This window comes from Scomber japonicus, chromosome 11 (genome assembly GCF_027409825.1).
Source record: "Scomber japonicus isolate fScoJap1 chromosome 11, fScoJap1.pri, whole genome shotgun sequence".
Taxonomy (NCBI): Eukaryota; Metazoa; Chordata; class Actinopteri; order Scombriformes; family Scombridae; genus Scomber; species Scomber japonicus.
Genome location: NC_070588.1, coordinates 19,737,551 through 19,764,207, shown reverse-complemented (window position 1 = coordinate 19,764,207; position 26,657 = coordinate 19,737,551). Strand labels below are relative to the sequence as shown.

The window sequence follows — 26,657 nt, the reverse complement described above, 5'->3', positions numbered from 1 at the left end:
CAGACAGATGAACTGTACTTAAAAAGAGGTGGATGGATGGAGACACAGTTTTTGTACCTGTCCTCCTCCGGGACCTACAGGAGGTCACAAGCACGGTGTGTCACTTGGAGCTACAACCTGCTGTTTGTGGTGTATGTATGCCTAATTATCCTGGTCATCAGAGACATAGAGGGTACGTATAGGTGGAGTATAATGATTCATTTGAAAATCACCACGCACTTTGCGAAAGCATATTTTTGAGTTCTGTAGCCTATTTGCGGCGATATCCGAAAACTGCGCGTTCATTTATCGGTGATATGTCTGGATTTTGTTTGTGTGTGTGTGTGTGTGTGTGTGTGTGTGTGTGTCCTGGTGTTCAACCCTCGCCAGGACAGCAGAGCAAGTTAGGTAGTCTTACACAATTAAAGGGATTTGCTTGGTCAACGTGCATGTGTTTTGAACATTGCGCTTTCAGAGAAACCATTAATTTCATAACTTTCTTCCTTTACAATAAAGAGGTAGGCGATTTGAGGGGGAATGAGTTGGGAATGGTGTCCCCCTTGTTAGCAAAATGACCAAAATGCGTCCCCTTTATAACCTGCCATCCCCTCTCTGTCAGGGCAGAGCAGGGATGCTTATTGAATATGTTCTGTCTGACTCATTGATCCTTTACAGGGTTTCCCATTTATGTATTAAACTGCAGCGGATCGCCACTATTTAATTAGCACCGCTAGTTTTCACGTCGGCATTCCCATCCTACATAACTTGTACTGTCCCATGGATACACAGCCTGTTCAATGCGCTGACGGAACACGGGCATGCTAATAGCATCATAGCGTCAAAAAGAAAATGAGGACAGGTTGACCTTCGTTTATTTTTCAAAAAGACAGGTGAGAAATGAGCTTGGATTTGATTCCTGTCCAGACGGTAGCTTTTCTTAGGTGACTGCTTTACATGAAGTAACGTTAAATATCTGTAAAGTCTCCACAACTAAAAATATGTTTTTCTTCTTGTTCATTCAGTTAAATGTTTGAACATAACATTACATTCTGCACAGTGAAGCTTAGAGTTTGGCACTGTAGGCTGTTTTCACATTAATCTGCTGAAAGTGGATAGTTTCTCTGTAGTCATTGAAAACAAAATTTAAAGGCTGAGCCGGGTCTACAGTGTGTGCAAGATTTATGATACCACAAATAGTTTGGAAGTCAGATTTGTCCAGTATTCAGCCTAACCCAGCCCTGTGAGCACATACACTGAGAATAAACTTTACAGTGAAGGAGCAGACTTCTTGTGTACACACTTGTGAAATGAAATTATTAGATTATGAAATGAGGTAGAAGGTGTAGATGTGATTTTAAGGTTTTTAACAATGGATTTATTTATTTATGTGGAAAAATCATATCAGACTATTCAATGTAAAGTGGGCCTAGCCTATTTAATATAGGCCTACATCTTAAAACATATCTAGAGGAAAACTTTAGTAAACAAATAATGTTATACAATCCACTAGCAGCACTATTTACACTGTAGCCCTGTGGGAAACAAAGCTTTAAGTTCATACCATTACTTTTGTATAGAATGGACAAAGTCAGAGAGTAGCGCCAGGAGGAAGAGGTGAAGGAGGAGGAGGAGAGAGAGAGCAAGCAGTTACATAGTAGGATCAGTCAGAGAGGACACACATTTTTAAGTTAATCATTTTTAAGAGTTGAGTTCAACTAAGCATGTGGGCACAAACTCCACTGGTATTGTTCAGACAAGTGTTGTTATAAATTCCCTTTGTCAGAGATAAAACTAAAGAAATGCACCCTTTAATTTGGGTCTGTTTGGTTCATGCAGTTACAGGGCAGCTATGTTTACGTTTCAGGGGTCCTAAAAGGTGGGGTGTAGGAAAACACGTGATGTGATGCGGGTGTGTATTTTTGCTGAAAACTCACATAAAGAAGTTGAAACGAAAGAACGGTGTCCTTATTCCCTAACCGGAGTACGCTCACGGGTGAAGAGTCCCAGCACAACAACAACAACTACAGTTAACATATGAATATCTAATATTGGTCCTTCGAGCCGGATTTCCTCACTCGCGACGGAGAAATGGACACACCGATAACAACCACGACAGACGGCGGCGCGCTCGGAGCAAGACAGCGGCAGCTTCCCGCTCGTCTGGAAAGCTACAAGGTTAGCCTTCCACAGTCCCTCATTCCTCACGGTGCCTGCGCTGAAGACCGAGGAGAGAGCGTCGGCGCCCAGCAGCTGCAGTCACTCAACCCACAGACCGAGTCTGTGTGTATTGCGGACCAGCCGCACGGAGCGCACGCTATCCCCGATCGGCTTTTATCGCCGGGAGCGGCCGACAAGGTGAGCGAGTGGAACATAGCTATGCATGCTAAAGACTTGCCAAGTCAGCTAACACAGCTAACAGGCCAAATGAGCCAACCATCGGCGGCGCCCGCGGAGCGGAGCTATCAAAGCAGCCAGGGTTCCCCTGTCCCACAGCCACCAGCTAATCTCAATACGAGTATCCCACCACATCAGCCACCCTGGTTAAGCTGTCCGGTAATTCACAGCACCCCTCTGCCACAGTCATCCAACCTTCAGCTTGGCTCAGTTAGACTGCTTCAACATGAGCCACAAGTGTCTACACTGCCACACACCACCTCTGCAGCATTAAGGCCTCAAGCAGCGATGACTCATACGCCAGGTAGTACACAGAACTACACACTGACGCAGTCTCTGCCATCAACTGTGACATCTGCATGGGCTCCGCCTCCCCTCACCACGCTGAATGTATCCATGCTGCAGCCTACACCTCAAGCATCACAAGCGATGAGTTATGCAAGTCCACAGATATCAGCGACATCAGGCTACCAGCTAAATCAGCCTCCTACATCGATGGTTAACATTGTGCCAGACAGAGTGCCGCCAGCTGCACAGCTGCAATACCTGCCCATGCAGACAACACCTGTAAACCCAGCATCAGTGCAGCAATACACCCCACTAATGCTTGCACAACCAGCCTATCAACCCCCCCAGATAGCATCAGCGCCATGTTCTACACCACAGCTACCTGCTGCAGCTGCCACGCAGCCAGTTTTCAATCCATCGCCCTACAACGCTGCCACTCCTCAGGGGACTGTTTATCCGCCTCTATCAACCATCCCTGCGCAGCCACTATACCAGTCACCATTGCCACCGCAGAACCAACAGCTGCAACTTTACCAGCCTCTGTCTCCCCCTCCAACTCAGCCGGCATATCAACTGGTGTCTCCCCCTGCTGGCTTCACCCTGCAACAGCCCTCATCAGCTCCACAGGTTCAGTACAGCCCCCAGTCTCAGTATACACCACTGCAGGTACCATACACTGTCCAGCCCTCCCGACAGCCTGTTCCAGTACCTGAACTGCCTAAGTTGGTGCATGACAGTGAGAGAGAGTTTGCTGACTTAAAAATGGCACTGGATCACCTGCTCAATCCACACACTGAACTTTCTGAACATTACAAATACCGTGTGCTCATGGAACACTTGGTCCTGGACGAAGCCAAGCTGATAGCTCAGTCATGCAGACACTATGTACAGCCCTACACCGCCGCCATGCAGGCTTTGCAGAGACAGTACGGCCAGCCGCATCAGCTGGCGCAAAGTGAGATTGCAGCCATCCTGAACTCACCTGACCTCAAATCAGGAGACCCCAAAGCATTCCAGAGCTTCGCCCTCAACGTTGACCTGCTGGTGGGAATGCTAACCTCACTGGAAGGGCCAAATGGGATGGAAGTGATGTCTACTGGCCATGTTGACCGACTACTTAGCAAACTCCCGAGACACATGAGAGACAACTTTGTGGAGCATCTACAGAGTCAGGGGCGCCTCAGCACCAGCAGCCTAAATCCATACAACCTCAGAGACCTCGCAGAGTGGCTCAAGGTGAAGGCAGAAGCTCAGAGACTGTCCGCGAAAATGGCACAGCGCCATCGAGCTGAAGAAGCACAGCCTGCAAAGAGAGACAGACATGTTCCTACTCCCCGGCCTCGGACTCAGCCTGTCTCTGTGTATCACGGCGCAGACCAGCCCAAGTCAGCTGACACGCCTCGGCCAGCAGCGCAGCAACAGAGGTTTAAAAGGATGTGCCTCTTCTGCAAGAGTACAGAGCACTACTTGTCACAGTGTCAAGACATTATTCAACGCTCAACACAGGAAATTGAGAAGTGGATAACAGCCGGAAAGCGCTGTCGCAACTGTGGCCGCACTAACCATGATGAAGAGAGCTGCACTTTAAAGAAACCATGTAGTGAGTGCCAGGAGATCCACCTGAGAGTGCTGCATGACATCACCAGGCCAGGCCCACGCGTCTACCTCATCACACCGAAAGACTGCACCTCAACGGCCAACTCTGTGCGAGGAGGGAAAGTATATCTCAAGGTGGTGCCAATCATCATCAGTCATGGGACCAGATCACTGCAGACCTATGCAATCCTCGATGATGGGGCTGAGCGCACCATAATACTTCCAGCTGCAGTTCGAGACCTGAAGCTCAGAGGCAGAGCAGAGTCCCTCACCCTGCGGACTGTTCGCCAGGATGTTGTTCATCTCACTGGATCATCAGTTGACTTTCATGTAGCTTCTCCAGCATCACCATCAGAGCAGCACCTGGTCAAGAGAGCCTACACGGCAGGACGACTCACCCTGACAGAGCAATCCTATCCAATAGCAGCGCTCCAGAGACGCTACCGCCACCTGCGAGGATTACAACTCCAGAGCTTCAACAAGGTGCAACCACTGCTGCTCATTGGTGCAGATTACACTCACCTGATCACCGCCACAGAGCCTGTGAGGTTTGGCCCAAAGGGGGGACCCGTAGCTATCCACACAGCACTCGGCTGGACGCTCCAGGGCCCAGATGGTTCACAGTCCTCCGCCACATCATGCTACTACACCGCCTTCAAGCCCACACCAGACGACATCTACGAACAGGTCGAACGCCTCTGGCAGCTTGATGTGCTCCCATTCCGTAGCGAGCGGCTAGCAGTGAGGTCACGTCTGGACCAGGAAGCGGTGAGCGCTTTGGAAGCACGCACTGAGAGAGTCAAGGTTGGTGACACACTTCGCTACGCTACACCTCTCCTCCGGGTTAAAGGTGCACCACCGCTGAGAGCTGATGTTGACGTAGTGATGCCAAAGCTACGCAGTACAGAGAGACGACTACTTAAAGACCCCGTCAAAGCTAAAATATATGAAGCAGAGATCCAGAAGCTCATAGATGGTGGGTGTGTCATAAAGCTCCAGGAGGGGGACGGAAACAGCTCCAATGAGTCATGGTTCATACCTCATCACCTCGTTCATCACAATGGGAAACATCGTCTGGTTTTTGACTGCTCCTTTAATCATGGTGGTCTCTCTCTCAATGAGCAGCTTCTCCCAGGTCCAACCCTCGGCCCATCTCTCATCGGGGTCCTCCTGCGGTTCCGCCAGCATGCTGTCGCCATCAGCGGAGATATCCGGGCCATGTTCCACCAGGTTCGGCTGTTACCGGAGGACCAGCCACTGCTGAGGTTTGTTTGGAGAAACCTGCAAAGGGAAAAACAGCCTGACATCTACCAATGGCAAGTTTTGCCATTTGGAACCACAAGCAGCCCGTGTTGCGCAACATTTGCGCTGCAAAAACACGTCAAAGATTGTGCTGCAGGAAATGAAGACGTCCTGCTGTCCATCGAACAGTCTTTCTACGTGGACAATTGTCTTCAGAGCCTGTCAACGACCGCCGACGCCAAGCTTCTGGTGGACAAGATGCGACAATGTCTGGCCACCGGAGGATTTGAGATTCGACAGTGGGCAAGTAACTTTTCATCTGTTGTCTCCCACTTACCTTCCAGTGCCCGATCCGAAAGCACGGAGCTGTGGCTGGCCGAGAAGAGCAACGATCCACAGGAGCCGGCTCTGGGTCTGCGGTGGTATTGTCCATCTGATCGGCTCGGCTTCAAGCCAAAACCACCAGACAGCGAGACCCCTACTATGCGCTACATCTATAAGGTGCTCGCCCGCCAGTATGATCCGCTCGGGATCATCATCCCGTACACCACGCGGGCCAAGATCCTTGTCCAGAGACTGTGGGCGAAGAAGAGGAGCTGGGATGACCCAAACCTCCCTCCTGACATCCTCCAAGCCTGGTCCAGCTGGGAGAGAGAACTCCCCGAGCTGGCCAACATCTCCATCCCTCGAACCTACGCACCACTGAAGCTTGCTACTGACACCACAGAGTACACTCTCCACGTCTTCTGTGACTCCTCCGAGCAAGCATACGGGTCAGTGGCGTATCTCACCACCACAGCAGATGACACTGTCTACGTCTCATTCGTCATGGCAAGGTCGAGGGTGGCCCCCAAACGCCAGCAGTCGATGCCGCGGTTGGAGCTCTGCGCAGCGCTGACAGGAGCCCAGCTGTCCTCCCTCCTTCACAAAGAGCTCACTTTGTGTATTGTCCAGACCTTCTTATGGACTGACTCCACGACAGTTCTCACCTGGCTGACATCTCAGTCGTGCAGGTTCAAAGTCTTTGTGGGAACCCGAGTTTCTGAAATCCAGGAGCTGACAGCCACACACACCTGGAGGTATGTGGATACAGCCAACAATCCGGCGGATGACCTCACACGTGGCAAGACGCTAGCTGAGCTGGCTGCACCGAATCGCTGGATCCAGGGACCAGCATTCCTCCGCCGTCCACCGGATGAATGGCCATCATGTCCTAACATCACAGAGCCAGAGGACAGCAGTGAGTTAAAACACAGTGTTTTTTGTGCTCTCATACAGACCAGCTCACCACCCACGACGCCAGACCTCACACAATTCAGCAGCTGGAGAGAGCTGGTCAAGGCTACGCAGCAGTGTCTTCACGGGGCGGCAGCCGACCCTGCTTCACCTCTGTGCGACCTTCGAGACGCAGAAGTCCACCTGCTCAAAGCCAGCCAAGCAGACTGCTTCTCTGAAGAAATCAGACGCCTCAGAGCCGGTAAGCCAGTGCCCCCCAGCAGCAGGCTGAGTACGCTCGCCCCAGAACTAGATCCCACACTGGGTCTTATACGGGTTGGAGGACGCCTGCGCCGGCTAGACAGCTCTAGCCCCACTGACATTCACCCAATACTGTTGGATCCACGTCATGCAGTTACCACACTCCTTATTAAAGAGATGGACGCTCAGCTGCACCACCCTGGGCCTGATAGAGTGTTTGCTGAGATGAGGCGCTACTACTGGATTCTGCGGGGAAGGCAGGCTATCAAGAAGTATCAGAGAGCTTGTGCTGGTTGCATGAAGTGGAGAGGGAAGCCAGTGGTGCCGAGGATGGCGGATTTGCCTTCAGCCCGTCTGCGGCTCCTTAAGCCTCCATTCTTTTCAACAGGAGTCGACTGCTTCGGGCCGTACATGGTCAAGGCTGGGAGGCGAAGTGAAAAGCGCTGGGGGATCATTTTCAAATGTCTCACGACAAGATGTATACATCTGGATCTGCTCACCAGCCTCGACACAGATGCTTTCCTCCTCGCACTGAGACGGTTCATCGCACGGAGAGGCACTCCCTTTGAGGTCCTCTCTGACCAGGGGACTAACTTCCGAGGGGCGGATAAGGAGCTGAAGGAGGCCTTTGCAGCAATGGAGCCACAGTTGCAGGAGCGGCTCGCAGAAAAACAGATCAAGTTCCGTCTTAACCCACCAGCTTCTCCCCACTTTGGTGGTGTCTGGGAGCGTGAGATCCAGTCAGTCAAGAAATCCCTCCAAGTGGTCATAGGCGCACAAGTGCTCCAGGAAGAGGTCCTGCTCACACTCCTAATCGAGGTGGAAGGCATCCTCAATGCCAAGCCACTAGGATATGTATCCTCAGATGTGGCCGATCCAGACCCAGTGACGCCCAGCATGTTGTTGATGGGGCGGCAGGATGCCTCTCTCCCCCAAGTCGCCTATGCTTCTGACAACCTCACCAGGAGGCGCTGGCGTCATTGCCAGATGATGGCCGACCACTTCTGGACACAGTTCATCAGAAATTACTTACCCTCTCTTCAGACCCGCCAGAGGTGGCGCCAACACACAGATCATCTCCTCCTGGACACAGTTGTTATGATTGTTGATCCTCAGCTTCCGCGTGCTCACTGGCCAATGGGGAAGGTGGTGAAGCTGAACGCAAGTGATGATGGATGTGTACGGACAGCCGAAGTCAGAGTTGGCGAGAAGACTTACCTGAGGCCAGTGGCTCGGCTGGTCCAGCTGTCAGCTCTTCCTGAAGATAATCCTGTTTAAAGGACTGTTGTGGGAATTTATGTTTGTTTCAAAATAGCCATGCTATTTAGGGGGCGGCTGTTATAAATTCCCTTTGTCAGAGATAAAACTAAAGAAATGCACCCTTTAATTTGGGTCTGTTTGGTTCATGCAGTTACAGGGCAGCTATGTTTACGTTTCAGGGGTCCTAAAAGGTGGGGTGTAGGAAAACACGTGATGTGATGCGGGTGTGTATTTTTGCTGAAAACTCACATAAAGAAGTTGAAACGAAAGAACGGTGTCCTTATTCCCTAACCGGAGTACGCTCACGGGTGAAGAGTCCCAGCACAACAACAACAACTACAGTTAACATATGAATATCTAATAAGTGTTGTAGAAAATAAGCTGTTTGTTGGAAGATCATGTCATTACTTTTGTAGAGAATGAACAAAGTCAGATAGCAGCAGCAGGGCAACAAAGTGAAGGAGAGAGAGGAGGCAGTTCAAGGGCAGCAAGGCCAGAAAGAGCTAGGCAAAGCATTTTTTAATGAGTGACTTACCACGATTGGTGGTGGTGGGGTGGTTAACAAGCTACATCCCCCTTATTAAAAAAAAACAAACCGCCCACTACAATGGTCATACAAAAACAGTGGGGGAAAAAAAGTCTAAAAACAAGCTCTATGAGTCCATTAAATACATGAATTGTAAGACATTTAAGAGTTAAAATAAAATGAATCTACTTTTAAATAGTGAGGGTGTCGTCAGCTTCTTTGTTCTTTACATCTTTGGGTAAGCTGCCACGCAAGTTCAACAATAACCGATGAAAGCAGGGCTTGGAAACAAGCACAATATGCTCTATATTTAGCCTAAATATTTCCAACATTTCTTTTATCATGTTGCAATCTTATATTTAATGCACTATTCTAGCATTTTATTTGTCTTTCTATTTTTCTGTACTTTGTTTTTATTATGGGGGGGGGGGGTTCTGAAATTACATGTTTTCTGTTTTATGTAAAGCGCATTGAGTTGCCATTGTGTATGAAATGCGTTATATAAATAAAACTTCCTTGCCTTGCCTTGCCTTATCATGTTGATAAATGTTGTACATCTTACAGGTGTCCAGGTGACTGGAGGAGACGTAACTGTGGTGCAAGGAGGGGCCATCATCTTACCTTGCAAACTCACTGACACAGTAGAGAGCCTGACACAGATTTCCTGGCAGAGGAAGACAAGAGAAAAACCACAAAATAAAAACTTTTTTATAATTCCTGCCACAAATGGACCACGGTTTGTTGATGGACATGATGATCGGTTTCAATTTGTTGGGAGCATTTCTGACTTCAATGGATCTCTCCAAATATCCAGGGCCACACTCATGGATGAAGGTGTCTACACATGCATCTTTACTTTGTTTCCCAGTGGAAATTACAAGGCAGAGATAAATCTGAACCTGCTTGGTATGACAACACTTTGGATTAAAATCATTTGTGTTTTGTGTCTGGTGTCTGGTGTGTGTGTGTGTATGTCTGAGAGAGAGCAAGAGAGAGAGAATGTTTTGTTTTTTTTCGTCTTTCTTGCATGTTTACTCATCTCTTTGCAATTACTCCCCCAGTGCCTCCAGTCACAAGCTTGAAGGATAATTGTCCTGTCTTGGGTAATGTGGAGGCTTCCCTCGTTACTTGCACAGCTGAAGGTTCCCGGCCTTCTGCAGAGGTGACGTGGCATACTGGTACCCTGAAAGAAAAGGTGAGGACTGCAACCAATTCCACCCAGCATGCTAACGGTACGACCACCACAGAGAGCTCGCTGTTTGGAGTACCCACCAGAGAAATCAGCCAGCAACAGGTCCAGTGTGTCATCACCAGTAAAGCCCTGCAGAAAGAGGAGACTCTGCCCTTCACCATACAGGTCTACTGTAGGTATACATTTATTTTCCTAAATCAGATATTCATGTAATTCTTTTTTTTTTGTTTAATTTGATGTTATTATCCTCATTTTTTAAGTATCATGCACATTTCCAGGTTAATATTTATACTGTGAGCACCCAACTTCCCAGTGCTTTATGGGGGCTATTAGTCTAGTCGTCAAACTGAGATAAGATCAGACAGAAGTTGATCTTACCCTTGAAGAAGCACCCCAGTCATCCTCTTGCTTTGTTGTAATGGATTTTCTAATTCAGTTTTGATAAATTCCTCCTCCTTTTTTTTTTTAAAACAACGATCGACAAGATTTTCCACAATTGTATATCACAAAATATTAGATAAGTCTTTATGGCAAATATTTGTGTTCTTAGTTTGTTCCTAGTCAATGGTAGAGTTGCCTGCATAAAGGAGGCAGACTGAAAATGGACTTGTCGGCTATTTAGAATAATTTGTTGTGTTGGAATTTAACCACAAATCAATAAAAACTGAATTATTCAAAAAGAGCATGTTTGTGCATTATTATGTGCGCAACGGCAAACTCCTCAAATGCTTTGCCGACTGCAGCCTCACATAATGCACCCTCGTAGATGGTTCTAAATGTGTATTGGTAGAAAGTCATTTGATGGCTTGACATTGAAAGTGGATCTATACCACTGAGACCGAGACCGACAGAGACCGCACCCAATAGTGATGCCATTGTGTACTGGGCACATTGTGGAGGACACTCCTACGTCACAACAGTACAATACACTTGTCTGTTTCTTTTGACATTTACTCTTAAGGCTGCTAAACAGCTGTTGACGTGCTTTCTTTAGGTAGCTGTTGCTACTTTCTTTAGGTCACAACAATTAGACTTTTTCAGTCTAATTGTTGTTACATTTGGTTTTTGTTGTTTCATGTTTCTATAATCAGGCTGTGAAAGAGGCTTTTCTTCCTTCAGGCAAAGATGACGACATTAGCTAGAAAAAAGACAAAGGACACAGTCATGCCGGTAAGAGGCAGAACACAATGCTCTCTCAGGTTAAAGCTATGGGCAGTATCAGAAGCTAGCTAGCGCTCTAGCTCTTGCTTGCTGCCTTGTGAACTGACTAAAAACACAGCACATTTAGTATAATTTCAGGAGTAGAAAGGGCTCTGGTACTGGAATTTGTACCATGTTCACTGTAAATCAAACCAAAACCCATATCATTCCACTGGACCATACCTGAAGAACAACAATCTCTTCAATCCACCAAACTGTGAAAGTGCTCTAAGGTGTGAGAAATATATTTTTTAAAGTGCAGTCTGTAAAATGTATTGGCAACTAAGGGAAGAGACTTGGGATGGAATACAATATTCATAAGTATGTTTTAGTTAGTGTATCATCACCTGATGATAATAAGAATTGTTGTGTTTTTATTACCTTAGAGTGCACCCTATATACAGTAGAGAGCGGGTCCCCTTCCTCGGAGGCCACCATATTACCCTGCCATGTTTAGCCATGTAGTCCATGATGGACAAACTAAACACTGACTCTAAAGAGGGCCTGTTGTGTTATTCCACATTTTTTACAGCCACTGTTGGTTCTCCTACACCAGGCATGTCCATAACTATTCCATAAAAGGCAGTGTGCATGCAGGTTTTTGTCCCATCCAGCCAAGAGCACTCATGATTTCACTGATCAACTATCTGAAGATAAGTTGAATAAATAAGTTGCACCATGTGTGCTCCTGCTTAGCTGCAGCCACATGCCCCTTTGTGGAATAGTTGGAACATGCCTGTCTTACATGCTTGGAAGAAGACGAAAAGGGAAGAGATATTCAGTTAGCATGAATAGCATATAACAGCAGGGTCAGAACATAAACGTCAGCCATCAGTTTCAAATATGAGTGCAGTGTGAGCAGTGCATTTGTTTAACAATTAGATCAGTGTTTTTCAACCTTTACCAGTGTCATTGAAAGCAACAAGAGAAGCCGAAATGTCTGCTGTGTGGTAACGTCCTGTCTGCCGAGAGTATGAAACCCAACAAGCTCAAAAGACACTTTGAGACAACACACAAAGAACATGTCGGCAAACCAAGATCTAAGTCATATTTCAGTGTTTTTGGAAAACAAGAAAAAACATATTTTTTTAGAAATCACATTGGTATTTTTTATTGATATTGTAACAGTACATTCAACCAGATGTGTGAACAAGTATGCAAAAAGAAAAAGACCCATCATCAATTTCCTAACAAATAAAAAGTGACTTAGACAGAATATGCCATGACTAAAGGCATTTTTTCTCTGACATATAAATGCAAACATAACATAACCTACAGTAAGTTGTTTTACTCTCCTAAATATAACCAAGATTTGTCACTTGTCAACCTTAACCAAGTTGTTTCTTATGTCTAACCTCAACCACTGTTTCACCGTTCATTAAGTCCCACTCAGGCACTGTGCAAACATAACATTACCAAAGTTGTTTTACTTACTTAAATATAACAAAGAACTTGTGTGCGGAGGGGCTCATGTCCACACCACATAATGCACAGTGCATTTATCAAGCTAAGACATGTGAAATGCTGTGAGTTTGAGGTTGTGTGTGTGTGTGTTCGTGTGTTTTCTTTGTTTGTGTGTGTGTTTATAGGGCATTCCTTGAGGCCTACTTTAGTGTGTGTATCTTTATGAAGGAGTCTCTTGTGTTTGTTTGTATGCATGGGTGTATTTGTTTGTGTTGTGTGTGTGTGTGTGTGTGTGTGAGTGAGTGAGTGAGTCAGTGAGTGAGAGAGAGAGAGAGAGAGAGAGAAAAGTGTGTGGGGGTTGGGGGGCTAGAGCAGTGGGGGTCTTAAGTAGCGTTTTCTTTTCCCACCAAGTTCCACTCAGGTGCTGTGCAAACTCATTTTCACTAATTTCACTGTGTATTGATGAGGGAGGTTGTCATAGTACTGGTGGGCCACTCTTGGTAGTAATGCTTTCTGCCATTGAAAAACGGTCAGCTGTAGGAAGCTCTCACCCGTACGGTTGGCTGTTGTAGCCCTCACCCGTTTGACTACTGCTGGTTAGTAGGATTCAGACACGCTGTGGGATGTCCAGTAAAAGACAGAGGCAGTTGAAGTTGAGTTTGAACTTTATATGGAGGCTTCGTCACCATTTACAGCATCCATACACAATCACTCACAGAAGTTTCCACAGTGCATTAATGTGGTTCTGAAATGTAAATAATAAACTGTAGTGAATAATTAGAAATCACCATATGCCTAATAAAATAGTCTCATAAAATACAAAATTAAGAAATCTTAGATCACTCTAATACTAACATAAACTGAACATGTGAATAGAAAATATTAACTCCTATATAATATTAAGCAGCTAAGTGACAGGCTCTACCGACATAATTAATGAACTACTAAGGAAAACCACTCTTAATTGGGCCTACATACAGCAATCACCCAGCCCATTCACACCCCTTGTTAGCAGTAGCATCCATTAACAGACTTTTGCAGTAGAGCTAACAGTTAACACAATTTAAGCTAGCAAAAATGGTAAACTTAACAGCTAATTCTGCATTTTACTTCCCCCACAGCTGCAGACACACATGTTCAGAGTTGTCTACTCACAGTTTTCATGCACGCACAACACAGGAAACTTTCAGCACTCCAGATGTCTGTGAAAAGGCTGTCAGTAACTCTGATTAGGATGAGAGGAGAGCAGCAGCAGTGGGTGGGGCTTAACAGCTAAGAGTGTAACGTGATTGGTTAACTCTGATAACTGGCTGTATTAACAAATAGAAAACTTCTTAACTGAAATACTAGCTTATATTGAAATAAACTGGCCTTTTTAACAGCCATTTTGTGTGTATCAAAACCGCCTAAGTCATCTCTTTGACTTAGGCAAGTAGTGTTTTTGGCTTCTAATAAGTGTTGTGATTGGCCAAGGACATGGGCAGACATGCAGGATGATGCAGCATGATGCAGCAGTGGTAGGAGAGTAAAGTTAGGCAGATATCACAATTTGGCCAAAAAATGACTTAAGCAATTATGCTATGAGGCTAACGATTTGTTTGTTACATGCAGGAGAATGCAATTCACGAGGATATCCTTTACGATTACATGGAGAAAAACAGAATGGTGGGATTTTTCAGCCCTTCACAAGTTTACACAATGATCCCAGGCTGCTGAAGCCTCGTGTACTGTAAGTGCCAGATAAAGAATCTAAAGTATATTTGCACAAATGACTGTGTGGACACTGGAGGCAGAGACGGGGGGGAATGACACACAGGATAGGACCACTCAGTGCAGGATTTGAACTGGGGTCGTCTGCAGTGAGGACTGTAGCATCAACACATGGGGCGGGTGCTCTACCCACTGAGCTAAACACCATCACGACACTGTGGATATTGACCCCAATTATTTACATTTGAAAGTACATTATGATGGGTTCTTCTAATGCTTCTAATGGTCAGTGTCAATAGCAAGGAAAACCTCTTTCAGTCACCACCTTCAAAAAGTGTCAATCTATCCTTTAAACCAAAGTTCCATGCTTATGTTTCATGATGACAATTGAGCCACCTTAATTTAATGATGACTGTTATCAGAACACAGACTGGTGGACACAAATGCAGGCAGGCAGAATCAGTTCAAGTGAATTTATTCAGTCCAAGAGTCAGAAACCAGGAAGTCCAAAATCACAGGGCGGAAGTCCAAAATCACAGGGCGGAAGTCCAAAATCACAGGGCGGAAGTCCAAAATCACAGGGCGGAAAACTCTGAATCCAAAAAGGCAAAACGGGTCGATAACACTAGGGATCAAAACAAGGGATAGCGGCAGTCATTAGATTCCCCGGGGAATCTTTCCGGACTGGAGAGCCGGACAGGTCTGACTTCTGATGCTGGAACTGGCGAGGAGGCCGGCGCAGGAGGTTCAGCTGACTGAGAGGAGAGAGTGGCTGGGCCCATAGCTTGAAGCTGCCCAATGACGTAGGTGAGCTGAGCAGTAACAGTTCCGCGAGCCACTTCACTGTGCTGGGAAGCTTCTGCCACATCCCGGTGCATCTGTTCAATCACCTTCTCCTGTTGTCTGAGCTGACGCTCCTGCCCTTCGAGGGCAGCGAGCACAGAGCCCTGCTCCGCTGTGTCCATCATGGCCAGATCGTTCTATCAGAACACAGAGACTGGCGGACACAAATGCAGGAAGGCAGAATCAATTCTCAAGTGAATTTATTCAGTCCAAGAGTTGGAAACCAGGAAGTCCAAAATCACAAGGCAGAAAACTCAGAATCCAAAAAGGCAAAACGTGTCGATAACACTAGGGATCAAAACAAGGGATAACACTGGAACTCTTACAGAAAACTGACAAGGCGATCTGGCAGTGACACACAGGGGGAGCACTGGTTATATACACACAGGAGGGAAGGGATAACGAGACACAGGTGAAACACATAAGGGCGGGGACAGGTAATCACACGGGGAGCAGGAAGTGAGCACAGAGACTAGGGTGTCAAAATAAAACAGGAAACAGACCCTGACAACTGTGAGATATTATTGAAAGCTCTGAAAGTAAAGTAAAACTTGGAGCTTAGAATATTTTGTCATATAAGGAGAAGAAAAACAATAAGGAAATATGACAAAAAGATAGGATATGAATGACATGTAAAAACTGCTTGGTGTGGTTAGATTGCTAAATGAAGACTAAAAAGAACAATAGAACTACAGCTATTTCAAATCAGGAGAGACAGATGAATGGAGACAAGAATAGTATTCATTATATGAATAGAAATGATACTCAAAATGTCTATGGCCAAGGACATCCCAGAGCAGTCACAAGATAGATCTCTTATTGGTAGATGACTTCGGATGGGGCTGATAGCTGATGAAATTATTATTATGTTGTATAACTGGCCTCTTTGTTGCTCCAACTACTCAAATAACATACTTATCACTTTCTCTAGACAGCTTCATAATGGCACTGTTATGAAGCTAGACAATGACAACTTTGTCTGCAGGTGAGAGAACCAGTGATGCCTGTCTGTGGTAGATTAGTTTACATTCCTGAGTCATGTGGTATAACTTGACCCTGAGATTCTCTGCCAGCAGCAGTTTTTCAAATCCAGTTTAAAAGCAGATGGCTTGCTGGTATGTTTAAAGGTCTTTGTGAATTGAGGACATTTGTAAGTTTAATAAATGCATAGTGTTGGGGAGACTTAACTTAGCTTAACTACAATTTGCTGTAACTTGCTGGTAGTTAAACTACATTCATATTTTGTGCTGCATCAAGTATTTCAACTACTTTTTATTTTACCATTATCATGTTCCAGAACTCCAACATAGTTGTTCAAGACACACCGATCTAGAATATATGTCTACCTCTTTGTATTTTTTATTACATTTTTTGTTGACTGATTTACATTTCTGATTTACAAGTGTGTATTGGGGTAGGATTTTCATTTTCTCTTTATATTACCCAACATGTCTATGGTGAACCTACAGTATGTTGACCAAAAAATAAATCTGAGTTGAGAGGCATGTTTCTGCTGGCATGTGATTTTTTGTAGGCTATTATATTTTGTTTCATATACACCACATGTTGATTTATTTAACGCTGGGTTAAATGAGTATAAGTAGTTGCTAAAGCTACCTTTTTTGGCTGTAGTTTCACAAACTACTGCCAGGCTGAACTGCATGTTGTTTTACAAGCTACACTTGCAAAGTAGCTTCCCCAACACTGTAAATGCATCAAGAAAGTCCTCTGTAATGTCCAACACTGAGCAGATTGGAGATAATTCCTTGTTCAAGTTTCTAATGTATTTTGATATCATAAATACAGTCATGGTAATAATACAGCTCTTTCTCTCTTCCTGTTTCTCACAGTTTCACCAAGAGAAGTGACTATCAACAAATCCGACGACTCATTTCAATGCTTATCTGAAGCTAACCCTCCTGCCAACTTTACCTGGAGCAGGTAAGAAAAACTGGTTCCAATGTAAATAATATATTAACTTGGTTTGTCGTTCTCACAAAGTTTGAATAATGGTGAAAGAGTCTTGCTGTTAGTGAAAAGAATTTGAATGCTGTTATCTGAGTTTGACTTTTGAAACTGAAATTTGGATGGACAAGCAGAGAGGAGAAAGAAAAAACAGCTTCTTTTTTTAATCACATAGAGTTTAATAGAATAGATTTGCTGCCTTGTAACTCAGACCATATTAAAGTGTTTTTCATTTTCATTTTCAATTCAATAACTGGTAATGGTAAATTGATGATCTGTCAGTTAGGCCTCATGTACTCTACCAATAAAGATGCTGTTAATCCTGCCTTTCACCAGGTGTTTTTGACTTGAGTGCAGATGTTATTAATAGAAACAATGTGCATAAAACTGTTTTGTGATTCATCATTACTGTTGAAAATGTACACATCTGATAATCCTGTGAGCTTTGTTTTTTTTAAAGAAGTATAATTATGCTGGTTTTTGAAGGTATAACAATCTGACTGACAAGTGACATGTTTTTGAATACTTTAGGTGGAAAATGGATCTCAGTGCAATGTCAAGAGAAATATTAGAGATAAGATAAAATAGATTTTATTTGTCATTCAGATTATACACTATACAGTGCACTTCCAAACAAGATTTCGTAACAATGGCTCAAAATAGTACAGAATATTTAAAAAGTGCAGATATTGAAAATAATAAAACAGAGGAAATTTAAAAAAAAACAAACAAACAAAAACTATGTATTATATTCAAAAAGATACATTACACACATACATACATATGTATTTATTTGCATAAGTATAATTACATAGCAGTAGTAATTTGTATAGTCCATGGAACCGTCCATTGTGCGTGTGTCTGTGTAGGTGGGAGGATTACTACCAATTCAACAATCAAAACCACTGTCCAGAGGCCAGCCGGGAGAACAGTCCATGGTGGGGGTGGGAGGAGTCTCTGATGATGTTGTGAGCTCTGGTCAGACAGCTTTTTTGTTGTGCAATGTCCTGGATGGGAGGGAGTGAAGTCCAAATGATCTTCGCCACTGTCCTCACCATTTTCTGCAGGGACTGCAGCATGCTCTCTATAGTGCCTCTGTAGAAACTGGGGAGGATGGGAGGAGGGAGGTGTGCTCTCCTCATCTGACGTAAAAAGTGCAGGCGCTGCTGAGCTCTCTTTACAAGAGCTTCGGTGTAAAGAAACTAGGACACAGTGTTTATTATCTGCACCCCAAGGAATTGGATGCTGTTGACCACCTCCACTGCCCTGTTGTTGACGAGGAGTGGTGTGTGACTGTGCCTGCTCTTCCTTAAGTCGACAATGATCTCCTTCATTTTTTCAACATTTAGGGCCTGGTTGTTTGTATTACACCAGTCCACCAGTTGTTACACCTCCTATCTGTAGGCCAGGTCATTGTCATCCCGAATTAGGCCCACTACTGTTGTGTCATCTGCGTATTTCACAATGTGATTAGTAGTGGACCTAGTGGGGTAATAATCATTGAGACATGTCATTGCGTATTCTTTGGGCACTGGTATGATGGCTCCTGCAGGCCACACCCTCACCTTCTTCACAGTGGGATTTTTTCTGATTAGCAGGGGCTTGTATACAGGATTAACATCACAGAGAGATAGTCAGAAGAGCCGAGATGGGGGCGTGGTGCTGCCTTGAATGTCTTCTGGTGTTTGTCTAAGCAAGCTTGATCTAGTGTGTTCTCTCCCCTAGTTGCAAAATCAAACATACTGATGGAATGAGGGAGAACTATTGGCCTGATTTAAGTCTAACCACCCCCACAATGAAGACACCCTCTGGATTAGTATTTTGCAAGTCACTGATGGGCAGATAGAAGGGCCCACATTTTACAGTCAAAAACTCTATGTCTGAAGAGCAGTGACGTGACACCACTTTGGCATTATTGCACCAGCTGTAAATGCACACACCGCTACCCCAGAATTTACCAGTGAGAGTGTAGCTCCTGTCCAAGTTAAAAAAGTTGTTAGCCCCTCCATGCCAATGGCATCATCTGGAATAGATGAGTTTAACCCTATGGTTTAACCATGTCTCTGTCAGAAGTATGGTGCAACAGTCTCTCATCTCCCGTTTGGTTGTTAAATCTAGCTTCAGGTAGTCCAGTTTATTTTCCAAGGAGCAGACGTTAGCAAGCAGGAAGCGGTTTTCTGCATGGATTAGTTTTTAACTTGGTTAACCCCCTTCGAGAGCCTCTCTACTGCTTTCTGCTGCGTGGGATACAGTGTAGGATGCTAGGTGCAGCAGTCCAAGGCTGTCAACAGTTCATAGTAGTCGCACCCATGGCTCCCAAACTGCTGGATGCCCTTAAAGACCGTGTAAAGTGAAAATATATTTGTGTTCTGAGTTAGTCACATCACAGACAGATGTGTTATTAACCATCCTTCCAAATTTGAATGCTAGAAAAATTGTCTAAGTATGTAAAATTATCTTTTAAAATCATGAAAAATCAAGCACTTCTCTGTGCTGCCAAACGCTGGGGGCGTGTCTGCTGAAGGCGCTGGAAACACACCCACGAGCGGAAGGGGGCTGCCTCCGTGTAACATAGCAACAGTAGCAATGGACGCTAGCGCTAACAACAGCATTGCAGTGACCCAGCCCTACATGTTTGAGCCATCAGAGCCAGATACTGACTCGGAGTCAGACAATGAACATGCACAATCTCGTGCCTCACAGTCTGCAACAGAATGGTAATGTATTTCTCCTATTTATGCAAGTTAGCAATATGTATTACTGACTATGGGATACTGACGCCGAGCTAGCCGCCGAGGTACGCTCCCACTGACTAGCTAAAAACGTTAGGGTTTCATGTAATGAAGAATTGTGATTGTTTTGTCTGTTCACAGATTAAACACTTGATTTTTATTACTGTTTCGTTAATTTAATTACTCCTTTTGTTTATACCTAATAAAGGTAGTACTAGTATTTGTTTTAGAGTGTAGTGGGTGGTAAACCCAAGTAAATTCAGTTTGTCCAGCTTTGAAAGGAGGCAGTTTACTCGTTTTTTCAGATCACACTATTCAACAAATGTGGGGAAACGCATTAGGTAACTAATTAGACTACAAAAAAGTAAAATATAACACTAACCAGTTTCACTTAGTCAGTTACTTACCTGTGTCTTCTGATTAATTTGTGGATTGCTGAATGTCATCATTATAACACACAGGCTGAATAAGACAATATGCTTCAACTGATTAGGTCATTTTGCTGAACCAGGCTTCATACTGAACTGACAACTGAAATGGTTAACATTCGTCACACTGTGATTAAAAATATACTTGTGCAGGTGCACATGTGGAGAATGCAGAACACTGCGCACAGAGGATGAACATGTCTGCTGCAAGGAGCTGAATGCTGTATGTAAATGAAAACTGTTTTTCACAATAATAATTCAAATAATGAATACATAAGCAGCAGCATACTAGATGTCTAGCACTAAAACACCTATTACACATATTCCTATAGGTTCAGAGTAGATGTGGAGAGCTGCCTGAAGAGCCACGCTGCATGACTCTTCATCCAGGCTTGGAGCCGGTCTGCCTGAACCCCTACTCCCTGCAGAATGCCCTAAACATTTATCAGGCAGACCATGGACCACTGGCGGAAAAGGAAAGATCTGGGTAACGTAGACAATATAATAATTGTTTTACTGATTTCGGATATTTATAAGTTACACTTGTGTTGATCAAATGACATGCATTTCAAAGACAGGTAAGGTTTAGTACCCGGGAATAAACTTACATCATTTATACAATCATATTATAGTTGACTAATGTATACAGTGTATTTCATTTACACTCAAAGCACATGAGTGATGCTTGACTGTATCCATTTTAATCCTTCATCTTCCTGAGCTATATATAAACTCTCATGTTGGACAGATTGCAAACAATAAATACTGGTTCATTCTGTAGCTGTTTTTCACTACATAGTAAATCAACCAACATGTACATCACCTTGATATATAGATGTATAAACTGAATGCACATGATTGGACATTTATACAAGCAATCACTAGATTATTATTGTTATTATTATTATTATTATTATTATTATTCTGAAAATGTAGCTGTGTGCTCGTGGAAATTCCTTGGAAACTGCTGTCCATTTTCTTGTCCATCCATTTAGCCAATATGATGAGGTAGACTGCAGGTTGATGAATCAAACTCATCTTCCGAGGTCCCAATCTGTAAGACATGACAAAAAAATGTGGAGGGAAAGGCTTTTTGTTTATTACATCAATCAAACAAATAAGTTCAGTTTGGTTTCAGATAAGTTCTTCTAAAAGACAACACATGTCAATAATGTTTTGTGAAAGACAGCTCCAGTGTCAAATTTGATTACACAGAGGACAACATACCAAAAGTAAACATACATAAAAATATAAATCAAAGTATTTTTCATTACAGGCGTGCTCGCTACCTGGCCTACAGGAGTTTTGTGTCCTGGTGCTGGGGATACCTGGGAAAGGACAACCGGGTTGTCATCCCCTCCTGTGTTGTCCTCCGCATTCATCAGGAGTACCCTGATGAAGATGGGGAATACACAGGTTTTAAACCTCCCCTTTAGATTGATTTATTATTTATTGCTTACATATATTGTTATTTGTTTATAAAATGTGTCCAATATAAAATAAATGTATTATTGAGTAATGATATATTTGTGTGTGTCACAACTTCTTTTACAATGGAGGCTGGTGGAGCTCTGGTCCTGAGATTGGCTGAGGCAGGAGTAGGCTTGGGTGGTATAAAGGTGTTGCAGTATACCAAGGTGCTTTCTGAGTGCTTCATACTGTTATAGTGGTTTAATTTCAAATGTTTTAGTCACCACGGAAATTAGTCGCCAGAAATGTGTAATAAATACCATACACCAAGGTAAATGTCTGGAAGCTATGAAGGCTTGAAAAAAATATATATACCGCCCAAGTCTAGGCACAAGGTAAGTCACAGGAACAGTGGCTGCCAGATATGCTGGAGGAAGACACTGAGACCTGTACATGGGAAAAGAAAACAGGAATAAGGAAAAGAGACATTAGGCTGTCATCATGAACACTGCATACATACACACAACATACCTCGTGGGTACCTCGGAAGCCACTTTGACGCTCATTTTAGGTGTCCCTCGGTCCATGTTTTACATTACACACAAACGTAAAACCTCAGTCTACATATAATTCCTTGTCATAGCTATATTGGTGCACATAAAATATTACCTGTCGATTATCATTGTGTTGTCAGATGGATGACGCTCAGGGAATAAGGCCAAATTATGTCACGATTACATGCATGCTAACATTACACGGGCATGACAGGGTGCATGATGTAAAATCACTTTCAGGATTTGCACATTCAGCAAAATGCATTTAATTGCCTAAATGTACAGTATTATAACTTATAAGCACATAACGTTACTTACACTCTCTGACGGGCACATAATGCCGGTGGCGGTGATGATGGCACCTGCTGTCGGCGGGATGGGAGGACGTAAACCGGTGGGGGAGATGGTCGGTGGCGGTGATATAGGCACCTGCTGTCGGCGGGGTGGGAGGACGTAAGCCGGGGAGGGAGACGGTCGGTGGCGGGCACGAAGCCGGGGAGGGAGACGGTCGGTGGCGGGCACGTAATGCCAGTAGCACCTGCTGCCGGCGGGACGAGAGGACGTAAGCCGGGGAGGGAGACGGTCGGTGGCGGGCACGAAGCCGGGGAGGGAGACGGTCGGTGGCGGGCACGTAATGCCAGTAGCACCGGCGGGACGAGAGGACGTAAGCCGGGGAGGGAGGCGGTCGGTACGGCACCTCTAAACAGACACAACGAACTGCTCAAAAATCCCGACTTCCAGTGAAGATGCACACACGAGGAGGAGTCATGACTAGTTAGCTAGCTGAGAGCGAGCTGGAAAACGACTGAGGCTAATGCGCTGAATGTATTTATACTGCAGCAGCAGCAGGGGCGGGTTTATGATAATTACCGCCGCGTTACGTAACGCGGCGGAGATTTCAGACCCGCCTACTAAATCCTGACACAGAAATCTGGAAAGACAGTGTGTGAAGCCTAGCTCCACAATTCAAATCTAAATGGTTGAAATGCTTTTTACACCTTTTTTAGAAATACATTTATGACCTATTTAATGTGTTTAGAAGAAAATGTCTGATTTCACTTTACACGGTCTTTAACTGCAGCATGGACTGACGGACATAACATATACAAGTTTAGCGTTACTACTCTGCAAATTAACTATTAAATTGTACTGTCTAAGTTGATCATTATAGTCATTAAATGTGTGTAACTTACAATTGAGAGCCGGTGCAGCTGCAGCCGAGCATGGTACTAACCAAAATGGTCCATGTATTGAAGTAATTATTCTTATTGGTGTTTGTTCAATAGTGAGGGGAAAAGCTCTCAGTGGCTAATAGTTAATACACAAACAAACAAACAATGAAATCGCTAGTCTTATTGTAGAGCATGGTAGTATAGATTTAGTAATATACACATCATACACATTTCTATCTGAAGCTAGAAATAACCAACAGAATAACTATTATTTGCTAAATAAAGAAATTGCAATACAATTCACATCGCTAATTCCAGCAGGGTATGAGTTGGAGAAGTAAGAACCAACAATTGAAATCCAATCGATATTAGGGACAGCTCTTTATAGTTTTAACAATATGGTATAAAATGTTTCTGCCTCATGGCTGTAAGTCTTAAATTGACTTACTGTATGTCTGTGGGCTTTGTTCATCTTTGTTTCAGACCTGATGGGTTGTGGCCTAAATCTGCTGTTGCAGAGGGTGCAACGCTACGCTTCTCTAGTATGACCTCTGACCTGAATGGCGAGTACCAATGTGAAGCATCAAATCAATACGGAAGAAAATACAGCCACCTTTATTTGCATGTGTCTTCAGGTGAGGTCAAGGTTTGATTTGGCAATTTTTTTTCTTGATTGTTTTTGTCTTGCATTTGTTCTTCTTCTGTGTTTTTGAATTTTAGTTTGTTTGTTTGTTTGATGAAAAGCTTGTATGTCAAGTAGAAACTCAGAGTAGTGTAGATAAATGAGAATACCAGTGCATCATTTATGGAGGCTATAGCTATGTCTAGACCAGGAGTAGTTGATTCATGCTTTCATCTCAAGTAGACTCGACAACTGTAACGGTCTTCTGACTGGACTCCCACAAAAAAGCATTAAACAGCTGCAGCTCATTCAGAACGCTGCAGCTCGAGTTTTAACCAGAACAAAGAGATCAGAGCACATTACTCCAGTTCTAAAGTCTTTACACTGGCTCCCAGTCAGCTCTAGAATAGATTTTAAAGTTCTGCTACTGGTCTACAAATCACTGAATGGTTTAGGTCCAGAATACATGAATGACATGTTAGTAGAATATAAACCCAGTAGAGCTCTGAGATCTACTGACTCAGGTCAGATAGTTAAGCCCAGAGTTCAAACTAAACATGGTGAAGCAGCTTTTAGCTGTTATGCTGCAAGTGGAACAAACTACCAGCAGAACTGAAATCAGCCCCAACTGTGAACATCTTTAAATCCAGATTAAAAACACTTCTGTTCTCCTGTGCTTATGATTGAGCTCTTTTAAAGCACTTTACATTTTAATCTTTCATTTGCACTCTATGTCCTTTTAATGATTATAAAGCAAATCATTATTTTATGCTGCAATCTTATATTTAATGCTCTATTCTAGCATTTTATTTCTCTCTTTCTATTTTTCTGTACTTTGCTTTTATTATTAGTGTGAGGGGGGTTGATTGTATGTTTTAATGTTTCTCAAATTACATGTTTTTCTGATGCCATGCCTTGCCTTGCCTTGCCTAGATGTCTCTTGCCTCTGACTTGAACACCTCCCTGTGATGGTATTTCAGCTGTTATACGTCCCAGTTGGTCTAGGAATGCTGTGTTATGCAGTTGTCTAAAGTGGGAGAAAATGTATTCAATTAGAATTGAAATTAACTATATAGATAAATAGATAGATAGAAAGTGAAGAAAGAACACATTGCATTACAAGAATGAAACATAGTTCACTCTAGTGCATATGAAGATATAGTTTTATCAGAAGTGTTCTCTGTCCTGTGCGCATTTGACTCATCACGTAATGACAATTTCTTCTGCTTTGCTAGCATCAACTGCTGATGCCAAGTGTAGTGTGATGCATAGAGCACCTTCTGCTGACAATATTATGTTTAGTGGGAATTAAATAACCACACATGACAAGACTAACCACAAATCATACAAGGGTTTAAGTAATTATGTTTTTGAGACAGATAGCTTTCAGCAAATTAAATATTTAGGGGATTGCTAATATTTCCCTGTCTTTCCAAACACCTAGTGCCAAACACAGAATAGCGTAAAAGTCTTTCCATATTATGAAATTCAGTTTAACAGCACTACAAACTACAAAATGTAAGACTGGAGAGATGTTGTGTTAAACCGTATAAGATTTAAGAAGATGCACCTAATAAACAGACAATGTACATTATAACTCTATTATAGTATTCTTCTTTCCTCTGTCCTGTCTCCCTACAGGACACTGCAGTACATGTTGGACCTTATTCAGTATTTTGCTTATCCTGATTGTCTTCGGAGCTGCTGCAGTGTGGTACCGACGTACCAAGGTACCAAGTACAGCACAAAGCATCGATGTACTGTATATAGTACTTTTGCTCAACAAACAAGCATATGTATGTAGTTATTTTGTTTTATATTAATTGGTGGTTAATAATCCAGTACAGGGCGAGCGAGACTAACCCTAACCCAACAGGACCAATTGAGGAGATGCGAGAGCTAGAAGAAACAACATGTAGGCTTGTATTTAATTTGTTATAATGCTTTATGGCTATTTTAAATTTCCATCAAAGTAAAATCTGTGTGCCTCTAAAATTCTTAAAAGCTTTAACTATTTTTAACTATTTTTTCATTTATGATTCAAAGTAAAGTACAACAAATATCTCTGATACAGTTATTAGAGGTACATTTGTACCTTTGTAGTTTGTCTTTTTTACATTTTTACATTGAGCTTGAAAAATATTGTCTTCATTGTACTCATTTGAAATTGGAAGTTACCAAAGTGTGTTGCATTGTCTCCTTTAGAGATCTCCTTGACAACTGTGGAGGCAACAAGACAACGGCTGGACTCGGGTGGATTGGCCATTGGGAGTACCGGGATTTTTCACGGTGGGCCGATCAAAAATGGGCCAATGGCTGCCCGTTTTTATTTTTTATTTGTTCATTTAGTTTTTGCTGCACCTTGTCATGGTAACTCTCCCGACCCAGGAGCAGAGACATGCACCGGCCCACAGAGCTCTGCTGCAGCCTGCAGACACAGCAGAGGCCCATTGGCTTGTCTGTCTAAAGAATACCTGGTCCAATGGCCCCATGATAGGCTACAGAGGTCCAATGGCCCTATGATAGGCTACAGAGGCCCAATGGCCCTATGATAGGCTACAGAGGTCCAATGGCCCTATGATAGGCTACAGAGGACCAATGGCCCTATGATAGGCTACAGAGGCCCAATGGCCCTATGATAGGCTACAGAGGTCCAATGGCCCT

General features: G+C 43.8%; 1 protein-coding gene across 1 annotated transcript; it reads left to right on the top strand.

Annotated features, from left to right (window-relative positions):
- Positions 1-25,821, top strand: si:ch211-214p13.3 (nectin-4). Its single transcript, XM_053329052.1, has 6 exons — positions 1-172; positions 9,326-9,667; positions 9,823-10,125; positions 16,961-17,051; positions 23,855-24,006; positions 25,635-25,821. Exons 1-6 carry the CDS (start codon positions 37-39, stop codon positions 25,814-25,816), a joined length of 1,206 nt encoding a protein of 401 aa, XP_053185027.1. The 5' UTR covers positions 1-36; the 3' UTR covers positions 25,817-25,821.
- The last annotated feature ends 836 nt before the right edge of the window (positions 25,822-26,657 follow it).

Bases quoted from the DNA above. Each gene is read 5' to 3' on its own strand.
- si:ch211-214p13.3 (XM_053329052.1), top strand. From the start codon at position 37: ATGGAGACACAGTTTTTGTACCTGTCCTCCTCCGGGACCTACAGGAGG. The intron at 173-9,325 runs GTACGTATAGGT...TACATCTTACAG, and splicing joins GGTCATCAGAGACATAGAGG to GTGTCCAGGTGACTGGAGGA. The intron at 24,007-25,634 runs GTGAGGTCAAGG...GTCTCCCTACAG, and splicing joins TTATTTGCATGTGTCTTCAG to GACACTGCAGTACATGTTGG.